At 40.9% G+C, this 13,438-nt stretch overlaps 1 protein-coding gene across 10 annotated transcripts in view; it reads right to left on the bottom strand.

Annotated features, from left to right (window-relative positions):
- Positions 1-13,438, bottom strand: part of DNM3 (dynamin 3) — a 194,127-nt gene that overhangs the window by 143,438 nt on the left and 37,251 nt on the right. For all 10 annotated transcript variants that reach the window (XR_011337866.1, XM_069862400.1, XM_069862394.1 and 7 more), the window contains exons 4-9: positions 10,062-10,265; positions 9,413-9,511; positions 7,678-7,838; positions 5,096-5,238; positions 2,219-2,354; positions 841-908 (exon numbers count right to left, since the gene is read on the bottom strand). Coding sequence is in view for 9 of the 10 variants with exons in the window: in XM_069862400.1 (XP_069718501.1) it covers positions 841-908; positions 2,219-2,354; positions 5,096-5,238; positions 7,678-7,838; positions 9,413-9,511; positions 10,062-10,265 (811 nt within the window). In the remaining variant the exon portion in view is untranslated. The remainder of the gene's footprint in view (positions 1-840; positions 909-2,218; positions 2,355-5,095; positions 5,239-7,677; positions 7,839-9,412; positions 9,512-10,061; positions 10,266-13,438) is intronic.

Raw genomic sequence — 13,438 nt, 5'->3', positions numbered from 1 at the left:
CATTCTCAGGTCATCATTTGCTGGTGCAAAGTATTCTGCTGTTCCAAGGTTTCAGGGCTGTGAGCTCACCAAGTCACCTTGATAACTACTGCACAAGTAATACAAAGAACATTTTTCAAAACGCTAAGAACAACAAAGCCTGTAAGCAATGCTTTCAAAAGATATTATGCACAAGTGGGCAGGAGAAGGAAAAAAAATCCAACCAAACAATCCCCCAAAAATACAAAAGAACTCAAGCCTTTTGGAACCTGTTCTATTGTCAAAAGAACAAGTTATGGGTAAGCATCTCAAGGTGTCCTCCCAAAGCAGACTGATCATTCCAAAGTGAGATAATCAAGCCATTCCAAGCCAAATACCTCCTTTTCCCAAACCTAATAATACACCATAGACATATCCACAAAGCGCAACCTTAGCCAACTCACTCATAAATCTTTCATTTCAAGAAACAGTTGAGAATAACGGGAAATAAGAGAGAGCAAGGAACATTCTGCAGCAGGAGGTGAATGAATTTTTTCCATATCAAGACACAAGTTCTCCCTCTAAAATTTATAACTTTTCAAGAAAACAGGTTCAATGGGACTGCAAACACTACAGAGAAAATTGATGTATTTTTTTCTGATAAAATAATTTTCCTGGATTTCCAGGCAAATTAAACCTGCTTGGGCAAACCAGCTGCTCGGCCAAAACCAGCCACCTGAAAAACAGAATGTGAAGGAGCAAAAGGAAAAAAGTCAGCTGCTGGAAGCCCTGCATTGGTAACAGTTTACCGCTCAACAGTCAGTGCATCCACAGGTTAAAGCCTTTATATGTGACTAGGCCTGAAAACACAGGAACACTTGCCTGATACCATGGATGTTCTTGATTGCATAACTTATTTCTCTCCGCAGTTCCTTTTCATTGAATTCCATCTAGAGGAACAAAAGCAGATGAGATCATATTAGGGGAAGTTCTTAAATATAACTATGAGACAGGCAGGTTTAACTGGCAAAAGAGTAGTTTCTACTCATATTAACCAAAGCACAAGTATTTTAAAACATTCTAACACTAAGGCCATAGGCAGCAATAAAGATTGTTGGAAATTATGGACCCTTCCGTTCCAAATATACCAACAGCTGCAATGACTTTGCGAGTTGAGCAAGTAAAGCTAGAAAAAGCATATGGAAAGATGCAACTTTTTTTTTTCAAGCCTGGTTTCCCAAAGTGGTGCAACCTCTGTGAATACGTTCTGTTTATCCTCCCCTTTCCATCCCACTGTTTTTCTACCAAATTTAAGAGAGGAGTAGTCTCCATTATGAAGTTTTAAAGCTTTTATTTCAGTTTCTCGAAAGCCAGCTGGCTGGAAGAGAAGCTAGTGTCATCATAAACAAATGCATCATTATCTAAGCCCAACTGTTCTCTGTTCTGTTGGACTGCTTGTTCACCTACCATATTTAAACCTTGGAACCAGCCACAACCCTGTCTGATTCTTATCCAACTGAAAGTGAGGGGATATCAAGGTAATTGAACATAAAACAGGTGGAAAGGAAGTTTAGGGAAAGTGTAAAAGAACAGGAACCAGAGATACAGTAAGGTTCATGGTGAGGAGACACTGAAGTCACTGCAGTGAAAGAAAAAATCTCAAGGTATCTGTAACACAAATTCACAGGAAGCCAAACTTCACAAGTTCACATCCCACTGAACTTCCATCCATTGTTACCCAAAGGATGGGTAAGCAAGAAATGTATCAAGAGGAGAAATGTTATCTCAAAACACTATATTTGCTTCTCTTCCACCTCCCACTATGAAAATGCAGGACTGAAAGTTGGTTTTGGTTTAACATTGTGAATACAGAAAGTAGGAAACACAGAAAACGGCTGTTTTCCACAGCTCTAATTTTAATAGGTACTAGGTACTTCAACACAACAACCTAAATTTACAAGCTGCAGTTGTTTCTCTGCCCCACCTAACAAGAAGGTGTGACAAAACAATAGAAAGGCATGGAAAATAGTAACAACTCAGACTATAATTGCATTCTAATTACTATATTTCAGAATTTTAGCATATCTCAGCATCCAAAACTAGAAATGAAGTCTAATGTCTCAATTATCACTTCATATAATTTCTCTCCAGTTAAGAGCATGTTCTTCCAATCACATTTTATCTTGACTCTGCTACTATCAATGTGAATGTAAGAATACATAAATAAAACACAAAGCATGCCAGTAAGATGGATAAATACCTTCACCAGTTCAAAAGGAAAACGTTCATGGAAAATACGATTGATTTTGGCACCTCCTGAGAGCTCTAGGGTGTCAACCTGGTCTCCTGATCCTTCAATTCTTTTTTCAAAGTCCACTGAGAACTGCTGCACCATCCTAAATTTCAAAGGGGTGAGGAATAAAAAACCAAAACAAACACAACCATTTAAGCATGCCAGCTGCCAACTCTTATTTCAGTAACTACTAGTGCCCTAATTAAACTATTGCCCAATTAAATTCCCAGTTAGGAACTGACAAAAGTCTCTGTATCAACAATTCATTCAGCCAAGTTGCCAATCCATAAAATCCATATCTACACATACGCACTCCTACACCCATTCTGTCCCACAGGACACAGCTTAGTTTATTATTTTCTTTCCTTATAAATGTTGTGTTTGTTAAAAAAATACTGTTTATGAAACTGTTGGTCAAACTCAGCTACAAATACCGCAGGGTACTGGAGTACACTTATGTTTTATCAGGGATCACATAATTATTTATTACATATATTTTTAACTGTTTAAGAGAATAACAAGTGATGGTAGTCTTTTTAGTAGGATAAACAAATAAAAGCCCTAACATTTAATTTATAATACTTATTGTACTTGAATACAAAAGCACACTCATATTCAGACGCTGTTACAGAAACCACAGAGCTCAACAAGACAGACCACCAGAAGCAAAAATCTCCAATCGTATGGCAAAAGGTTCCATTTGCGGAGAGTGAGCGTCTCCACATAGACACCTTGGTCTTCCTAGTATTTTTCAAAATATACAGTCCAATAGCATAATGTGAATCAAGCCACTAAGCTGATCCAGTGCTGGAAAATTTGGAAGAAATTCCTAAAGAACTTACTTTCCTACGTCAAAAAGCCAGCACCAGAAGTAGGACTAACACATCAGCGTGGCAGCTGTCAGTACCACAAGCCCAAGTTGACTTGGTTGTGCTTAGGCTTCTGCAGCAGACGCATTCAGAAGAACACACATGAGCATTCGTCTAGTTACGAAAGATTCAGAGACAGCTCCATTTAACCTTTTTTTTTTTCTTTTAAAGTAAGCACAGGCATTTGGTCATAAAACTTGAAATGACAGGTTTTGCCAAAAATGTAACACTGCAGATCAGCTGTACATAAACCTCAACTACCTGCATGGCCAGATTAACAGAATTAGAAAAACAGTCCAAGTGTAGGGCCCCAAATTCAATTTCTGAAGAGGACTGCAGAAGCTTAAGAGCATCTTATGGGGTAAAGTGAGGCAGATTTTTTTTTCCTTCTATGCATTACGGAAATTGTCCTCAAGAATCAGAGGAAAGAGTTCTAGTTACATTACTTTCCACAGCCCAAAAGGAAAAAAGAGAGTTTTTACTGACCAAAATAGTTAACTATAGCATCTACTCATAATGAAGAAATCGGAAGAAACTATGCAGAGAAATATTGAGTAGGATGACTTACTGGAGTGAAATTATTTTTCTTTAGAACATGTTACAATAGCAGAACAAGTATGAGATACCAGCAATGCCTAGCAATTCACAACACTTATTCATGTACTTCTAGCAGTTCAGACACCAAAACCACAGAACTATAAAACCACCTGTGTTGCATTGTCATCGCAGATTCAAAGGGGATGTTCCTCTGTTTTTGCAACGAAAATATCTGAAGTAAAGTTATGAGCAACAGACTTACAGCTGTTCTTTTGGGTACAGTTGTTATAAAAACAAGGAGTAAATCAGAGTCTTCAGCTGGCTCAAGAAAGCCTCTCTCATTCAGGTGACTATTTTTCCTTCCGAATTCCAGATTTCTAAGTAGAGAATTAGTCCTATCCAGAACTTATGCACTGTTACGATACCATGGTATCCATCCATCCCAGAGAACTGAAAAGGCTGAAAACCTTTAAAATCAGTCAGAGTATGATATGACAACAGTCATACAAAAAGAAGAGATAGAGCCGTTCTACATCTCTATTTCTTCCTTAGATGCTTCCTCTTCTAAGAGGTAGATTTTAGTCACATATGAAGAGAGAAGTGACTAGAAAGGGCTACAATTAAAAAATAAAAAATCATTGCAATTCCACTGACAAACAACAACAATATTAAATCCACAACCTCTTGAGCCCCAAAGGGTCAACATCTGCAAGTCGGTTTTAACACAAGCACAAGTAGCTCATCATATCACCTATTTTGCTGCCAGTTGTCAGATGTGTGCCTAGAGAGGCAAAGCACAAGAAAGAGGTTCTCACCCACGCAATACAATATCACTTGAATATAAGAATGGCTGCACTACAGCAGAACAAAAGCCTTATCATGACAGTTACCAACAATAAGTGCCTAGGAGATCAGAGCATGCACACAGTAATATTTTCCAGAAAACACATTTGACCTCAATAAATTGTTGTTTGTGGGCTCCAAAGAGCAGCAGGAATTTGTTCTTGTACTTAAAACCTTAAATGTCTTCCCATCCCCAAGAGTCTGCCTAGTTGCTTTCTGAAAGCACATGATTATTAGTAACAGCTCCTGCAGCAAAGAGCTCTGTGGCTTAGGTGTACATCACATGAAGGACTACCACCTACGATTAATTTTGACGTGGCTATCTTCAAGTTCTTTTGGACAGCCAAGCTTCTGTATTGGGAAAAGAAGCATTCCTTATTCCTCTTTCAGTCCTCACCTTACACACTTCTAATACAATACCCTTACTTGCTTCAGATCATCTTTTTGACAGGCTGAAAAATGCGTCTATACAAACAGAAGCAGTTTCTTACCTTTGACCATCTTTGCACCTTTTCCTTTCACTTTCTCTCTTTTCTAGGATTACTAAAATTAACCTATACAAAGCAGAAAACCAGAGAGAAGACTAGACACTCACTGCAAGAGCGCTTTCGTTTTTCTGGTTGGATCTTCTGGTCTGAAGTTTTTGTATACCTCTACTTCATGTTCTATAGAAAGCAGCTGGCTCTGGAGTTTGCTTCTGAAGGCTGGCAGGGTGTCCCGAATATGATTGGTAAGTTGCTAAAAGGCAAATAAAAGTCCGTTTATACTAATAAAGACGAAAGAAAGGAGACAACCAATTCCTTCTGACAGCCAAGCATGTCAGCCATGACCTGTGCTACTTTACCAGTGTGTTCCTTTTGATCTTTGATGCAATAGAGACTTATAGAACACCAACATGTCCTTTTAGCATACACATTGCAAGGAAGCTTGAAAAATTCCTTCGTCCTCTCGCTCGTTGAGCCCTGTTACTACATACCTGTTTAGTCACACACAGAAAAGTTATAAAAATTACATATTTAACCTGAAGTGGCCTCTCATCACCAGTCCCATTTTGCTGGTTTCCTAAGGGAGTTTTTTCCCAATTCTCTACATACTTGTTCAGCACGATGACCCCTTTACTTTACAGCCTCAAGGCAAGGTGGGACAAGGAAGATTCTGAGCATCCACAGCCCATTGAGAATAGATACAGAGGGAAGTCTAGACATACAGAGTACCTACTCAGCACTCTCCACCACTGGGAAAAAAACACCTTCATGTGACTTCTGCTCCCTTGTACAAAGTATACTAAAGGGAAGAGATTTTACCCTCATATTAGTGATTATATAACTTTACCTTTCTTAAACACTTGATTTTTGGCTGACAAAGGTTCTATCACTCAAGATTATTGGTTTTCAATTTCTGAAAATATACCTAGAAGCACTAGAAAATAATGTGAAGGAGAGAAGAAAAAAGCTTACCTGATCTGTGTTTAGCTTATCTCACTTATTTTCGCATATATATGTCATAACATGTTTAAACAGTACTATCAATTTATTTACATCAATTTATACCTGCACAATAAACTTCTTCCATTGTTCCCATTCCTTGATTAAAACCAAAGTGGACTTTTCGCTCTATGCTGCAAACCCTGTTTCCAACTCCAGTCAGATAAGTGATAAATTAAGAATGTTATATACCAAGATATGTAAACTAAAAATAAAAGTTGCTCAGCAGACCCAGCAGGCACAAAACCCAAAAGCTGGAGTTTCCCTGGAGCACCACCTCGTGGAGGCAGAGAAACCAAAACATTACCAGACCTTCCCATATCTAATATTCCACAAACAGCAACAGAAGACCAGCAGTTCATAGTGAAATAGGTAAATTTATGAAACAGCTCACAAACAAGTTAATAGTACATAAAGGAAGGCTAGTTAGGACAGCTAAGACAGTCCAAAGGAATACACAGCTCATGCTTCCACCTCAAAACTAAGACATGTGGATTAAACTTCTAAGATATAAAAAAAGTCACAACATCCTAAATGCAGACAAAATTACAGGATACAAGTGAATTCTTGGATCCTGTTGAAGTTCTGAAGGCATTAGCATTCTTTTGGAGTGAGTCCAGAGCATGCCATAAGCTGGCTGTCAAGTTACAGCTGCAAAGTCAGCGTAGCAAGAAATTGAGCAGGCCGGTCACTTTGTTTCCTACCTTAATCAATAACTTTTCTGCTGTTCCCAGCTGGTGTCCAAAAGGGACAAAGCCAGGCTTCCCTGGTCTTTGTCTATTCCAGATCAAAGGCTGCAATTTGATAGTGAACTGCAAAAAACGCTATCAAGTTTGACACTGGTCAGCTGATAAACTAAGTTTAACAAACACAATCTTAGCATCACCAGTAATTTTAGAGAGGCAGGTATGACCTGATCTTGTCCTCTTCAAACTCACTGCGATGTATCGTCACTAGGGTCACACGTTATTCAAGCTAAGGAATGGCGCTACAATAAGAGTAATGCCTAGAGACATAAAATGGTGAAGAGAATTATCTACTCCAAGCCTGCTGTAGGTAGTGTCCCCATTTGGACAGTGAGGAAGGGTTTCTCCCTGAGGTAACCAGGAGATAGACCTCTGTATCCTGCTGAAGGAAGATGTGATCTGACATGGGACTCCAAATATTTCGGGAAAAACAAAGGCAGTATGAACAAAGTGTTCTGACTGCTTAGTTGTCATTTATATCATTAGCATACAGTACAATGTTTCTAATAAAAACTACAATAAAGCGTAGATTCTGAGGTTAAAGTACAGACATACAGTGAACCCTCAGGATACATGATTTCTAAAAATGTCTTCCCCCCAAATTTATAAATTTGAATTCTAAAAATCTCTTTAAACTAGAAGAAATGTGATAATTAAGGAACAAGAAGCTATACTTCCAGGAAGGGAGTCAAATCTTGTTCATGTTTGTATTCAGTTTTAAGAGAACAAGGGAGTTCAGAACTGTCAGTAACACTCAAACTGCATCTCACAGGAAGTTTCCATATGCTACATATCATATACAGCTGCTTATTGGATTGTGAATATCAGAAAGGTTAATACAGGAAACACCAAGTGAGGTTCACTGATCAACATTAATTTTAATAAAGATTTATACTGCTCCTATCATTATAAAAGCTGCCTTTCATCACAAAGGCTTCCAGTTTTACCTGGTTTAGAACTTTTTGGAGATACGGAGTTCCCATCCGATCTGCCATGTGCCTGTACGCTGGGTGGGAAAGAAAGAACTTCCTTTCTGCTAGAAGAGCTGCCTTTATGTCCTTCTTCCCATCAATGTCTTTCTGGCTTCTGTTTACAACACCAATATAACCTAAACCAACACAAAACCAACAGGTTAGTCAATGCAGCTATTGCCTGAAACACTGAATTCACAATAAATTGAACTAGACTGCCTTAGCTCAAAGAAAGCTTTCCAGTTCAGGCAGCAAAGCACTGCCAATCGCTATTATAGCTGTAACAGGATGTGCCTTATGTTTAGTATTTGTACAAAGAGGGAATGTGCACGAGTTAAGCTTGCAAAATGCCCCCAAGCCCCCGCAAATGCCAAAAAAGTCCTTAAGAGGAAGACTATCCACTCAGTTGTGCAGCTCTGCTGTCTTACAGTTTTCTGTTGCACTCCTTGCCCTTCAGTGTCTGATTCAGTCTTTGAAAAGAGGGCTACAAAGACGACCTGAGGGCTGGAGCACCTCTGCTATGAGGACAGGCTGAAAGAGTTGGGCTTGTCCAGCCTGGAGAAGAGAAGGTTCCAGAAAGACCTTATAGCAGCCTGGCAGTACCTGAACGGGACCTACAAGAAAGCTGGGGATGGACTTTTTACAAGGGCAAGGAGTGATAGGACAAGGGGAGAATAGCTTTAAATTGGAAGGGGAAAGATTTCGATTAGACATTAGGAAGAAATTCTTCATGATGAGGGTGGCGAGGCATTGGAACAGGCTGCCCAAGGAAGTCATGGATGCCCCATCCCTGGAGGTGTTCAAGGACAGGTTGGATAGAACCTCGAGCAGCCTGGTCTAAAGAGAGGTGTTGGCAGCAGGGGTGGAACCAGATGATCTTTAATGACCCTTCCAACCCAAACCATTCTATGATTCTATGATTCTGTTATTTCAGATACTGTTTGCAAGTACTGCAAAGACCTTCCTGGTGTCCGAATCGTTCATCCTGTTTGTGCATAAAACGTATTTCCTTTTAAATCACTAATATCAAATACATAAGTATCTGAAACTTTGGTGTACCTCAAAGAAACCACTTCAAAAATAAACAAACAAAACCCCTCAGAACAAAATCAAAACACACACACACAAGTCTACATAGATAAATAATACAATATTAGCAAAATACAGGAAAACATCTTCTAGTATGCTGGACCAATACGCTCCATGGGAGGGGATGGTGGTCTCATCAATAAACTACAAGTAGAATCAAAATTCTTGATACTGCTAACAGAAGGAGCAACTGTGGCAGTAGCTGCCAGAACAAACGCATGGAATACTGCTGGAAGGGGTCAAAACCTGGTTTACAGTGTCATCACCAAAGCTGTGGTGCCTGCTTCTGTCGCATGCAAAGAAAAAAAAGGTTCTTCTGTTATAAGCAACAGCAACCTGGCAGAGAAGAGAAAACTAGCTAGAAACTTCTGCTGACATTCCTTGCTTCCTCTGGAATACACAGCATATTTTTCAGGTCCAGGAAAAAAAACCCAACAACTTACTTTACTTACAGAGTATTTTTAGCACAGTCACCTTTCGTGTTTGTTGAACAAGTAACAGTAAAAGCTAGGAACACATCTAGTCCAGTGTATCCTTAGATTCACCTCCAGGACTCACAAACACCATCCATATCCAAACTACTTCTGGACTTACAAGAAAATAGGAAACTGAACACTCTTACCTCTACGAAGAGGGAGTAGTTTGTTTTCCAGTATTTCTCTCGCATCTGTCCCTTCATCCATCAGATCCAATTTTGTGATCACACCAATGGTCCTAAGGCCTGACCAGGGTGGAGGCAGGAGGAAAACATAATGAAGAATCATTCATATTTAGGAAGAACAATTGCATCTTACAATTACATAACAACAGATATGTGACATTCTCAAAGTTTTTATCACACAATACTGCACGTTATGATATGTCTGGAAAAGAAAAGATCAGGATTTCCAGTGCTGTAATGTGTTCCTCAAGTCTCTTTAACAAGACTCAGCATTCTTACGATACAGCTGTATAAAATTTATGACATATCCAGAAATCCCACCAGCACCATAGTCCATTTTGCAAGGTATGACAAAAATTCCTAGATAGGCATTGTCCCATTTGCTTATAAAAGATAGTGACAGAATTTTAAAAATACATTTACAGCATCATTATTTGAATGATAACGAATTAAAAAACAGTTACTGTGATGTTAAAGCATATATGGAATATATACATACACACATAGAATCTATATATCATAAATTTTATTTCACCAAGGGCTGGTCTAATACTTCCAACTATGATATTACACTTGAGAACAAAAACTGGTTATGTTTAATTATGCTTACCTTGAGGGTCCACTTCCTTAGCTAACTTCAGGGCATCCGAGTTGGCCAGATCAGTGTTAGCTGGAGTTACAGCCAGGATCAGGCAGTTTTCTCGAGAGATGAACTGCATTATCATGTCTCTGATCTGTTGCTCAATATCTGGAGGCTGATCCCCAACTGGCACTTTAGTGATTCCCGGCAAATCGATAAGAGTCAAGCTTAATACTACACGGAAAACACAGGATCATAAAACTGGTTAGTATGTCAAACATGTCTAAAGAGGTCAACGCATCTATGTCTGCAGACAAATGTTAATCACATAAATCTCACAGGATCACCATTATAAGTATAGAAGTGTTGTCAGTGGTTCAAACAGTGTGTCTGACAATCTGAAAAGTACATTCATTTCCCTGGTGTTCTTTTACTTCTGGATTTATTAGTACTATTAATATTTGAAACATCACAACTCATAGAATCATAGAATCATAGAATAACCAGGTTGGAAGAGACCCACCGGATCATCGCGTCCAACCGTTCCTATCAAACACTAACCCATGCCTCTTAGCACCTCATCCACCCGTGCCTTAAACCCCTCCAGGGAAGGGAACTCAACCACCTCCCTGGGCAGCCTCTGCCAGTGCCCAATGACCCTTTCCGTGAAGAATTTTTTCCTAATGTCCAGCCTAAATCTCCCCTGGCAGAGCTTGAGGCCATTCCCTCTTGTCCTGTCCCCTGTCACTTGGGAGAAGAGGCCAGCACCCGCCTCTCCACAACTTCCTTCCAGGTAGTTGTAGAGAGCAATGAGGTCTCCCCTCAGCCTCCTCTTCTCCAGGCTAAACACCCCCAGCTCTCTCAGCCGCTCCTCATAAGACCTGTTCTCCAGCCCCTTCACCAGCTTTGTTGCCCTTCTCTGGACTCGCTCCAGAGCCTCAACACCCTTCTTGTGGTGAGGGGCCCAGAACTGAACACAGTACTCAAGGAGCGGTCTCACCAGTGCCGAGTACAGAGGGAGAAGAACCTCCATGGACCTGCTGGTCACGCCATTTCTGATCCAAGCCAAGATGCCATCGGCCTTCTTGGCCACCTGGGCACACTGCTGGCTCATATTCAGTCGGTTGTCAACCAACACCCCCAGGTCCCTCTCCTTCAGGCAGCTTTCTAGACAGACTTCTCCTAGTCTGTAGCACCGCATAGGGTTGTTGTGCCCCAAGTGCAGGACCCGGCACTTGGCCTTGTTAATCCTCATGCCATTGGACTCTGCCCAGCGGTCCAGCCTGTTCAGATCCCTTTGCAGAGCCTCCCGACCCTCCAGCAGATCGACACTTCCACGCAGCTTAGTGTCGTCCGCAAACTTGCTAAGGGTGCACTCAATGCCTTCATCCAGATCATTGATGAAGACACTGGACAGGGCTGGACCCAGCACTGAGCCCTGGGGAACCCCACTTGTCACTGGCCTCCAGCTGGATTTCACACCATTTCCCACCACTCTCTGGGCCTGGCCATCCAACCAGTTTTCCACCCAGGAGAGTGTGCGCCTCTCCAGGCCAGAGGTGACAGTCTCTCAAGCAGAATGCTGTGAGAAACTGTGTCAAAGGCTTTTCTGAAGTCCAGGAAGATACATCCACAGCCTTTCCCTCATCCAGCAGCCCAGTCACTTTGTCATAGAAGGCGATCAGGTTAGCTTGGCAAGACCTGCCTTTTGTGAACCCATGTTGACTGGGCCTGATCACCCGGTTCTCTTGCATGTGCTTCATGATCGCACTCAAGATCACCTGCTCCATGACTTTTTCTGGCACTGAGGTCAGACTGACAGGCCTGGAGTTCCCTGGATCCTCCCTGTGACCCTTCTTATAGATGGGCACAACATCAGCCAGCCTCCAGTCCAGTGGGATTTCCCCAGTCAGCCAGGACTGTTGGAAGATGATGGAAAGGGGTTTGGCCAGCACATCTGCCAGCTCCCTCAATACCCTAGGGTGAATCCCATCCACATGTGCCAAGAAGAATTACTCGCACAGAACAACACTTACACTGCATATCCTTGAATGCTCTTAGAAAAATGAACATGGCTTTCTGAGCTTTTTCCACCAACAGGTGCTCAGACAACAGACGATTCCCACTGCATCCTTCAAATCAACCCAAAACAGGCTTCTTTTTAAAAAACAAAACAAAACAAAAACACAGTCCTCCTCTGACCATGCTTTCAACAGTGTCTCCAGTTAAGAGAAGTTAGCCAAGTCAATAGCTAACCTAACTTACACAGCAAAAATCATCATTAGGGGGTTTGGTGGTATGCTGTTGGTTGGGGGTTTGGTGGTATGCTGTTGGTTTGGGGTTTGGTTTTCTTTTTTACTGTGCAAGTTCTTTTAAAAAAAAGTAAAGTAAGAAACAAAGTTTATCTACTAACAAAATTATTTTGCTCTAGCATGGTTTCCCCAGGACAGGCTACAACACCAATCAGAAGCACCCCAGCTTGTTCAGCCAGTGCTGGGGTAGCAGTGGATCGTTTAGACAAGGGAGAAAATGCAGTTCCTAGAAAGGAAACACCACAAGTATATTGGGGTCTGGCTAATACAGGTTACAGTTGCTGTACTAGAAGATTGATCCCAATAAAACTAAGTAAGAGCACTAGGGAGGAAATTTTCACTTTCTCCTGGAGTCAGCATGTTCAACAAACAAGGTTTGAGGTGGGGCATTTAGTCCAGCTCCTCTCCAGTCAGCTATGGCACATCTGCACTGCAGAGAAGGGCTCACAGGCATATGTTTAGATCCAAGGCTGCTTGTGCTATATCAAAGAGAGGCTCAGCATCTCTTTAATTACCTATCCTCTCATTTTAATCTTTCTGTCCTTTGATTCACAATGAAGACATTAGATGAGGTGGTTAGAAAAATTAAGTGTTTCAGGCAAACACTTCTCTCAGAATAGATTCAATGCAAAACATTTTCTATAGATTGCCTTCATCAAACTGGGCAGAGGGCAACCAGAGGACCTAACTTTGATCTGTACAACAGAAAGCAGCTTCAAACACTATTATTGTCTAAATATATATTTTAGTGACAGTGAACAATAAGCATCCAGTAGGGCAGGAAACATAATGGCTTTCCAGATCACGGATCAGGGAACCCATCTGTAGGGTAGCAAAAAGTTTTGCCACCAAGGCTCCCATCTCCAATTATTTATTTTTACTAGGGAGGTACTAATTAACTAGGGAGGTATTCTCCCTGATGCAGAGTGAGAATATTTTTAAAACATCAGAATATCAAATGGGACGGAGGGTCCATGTTCCGCCCAGCTCTAGTGGCAACAGCTCTCCACCACAGAGTGGCTTCATAACACAGAAGTCAAGGATTCTTCCAGATACATACCTACTTCTACTTTGGAAAAACTAAACTTTCATTTC

Source organism: Phaenicophaeus curvirostris, chromosome 8 (assembly GCF_032191515.1).
Source record: "Phaenicophaeus curvirostris isolate KB17595 chromosome 8, BPBGC_Pcur_1.0, whole genome shotgun sequence".
Classification (NCBI taxonomy): Eukaryota; Metazoa; Chordata; class Aves; order Cuculiformes; family Cuculidae; genus Phaenicophaeus; species Phaenicophaeus curvirostris.
This window is presented reverse-complemented; position numbering and strand designations above follow the sequence as displayed.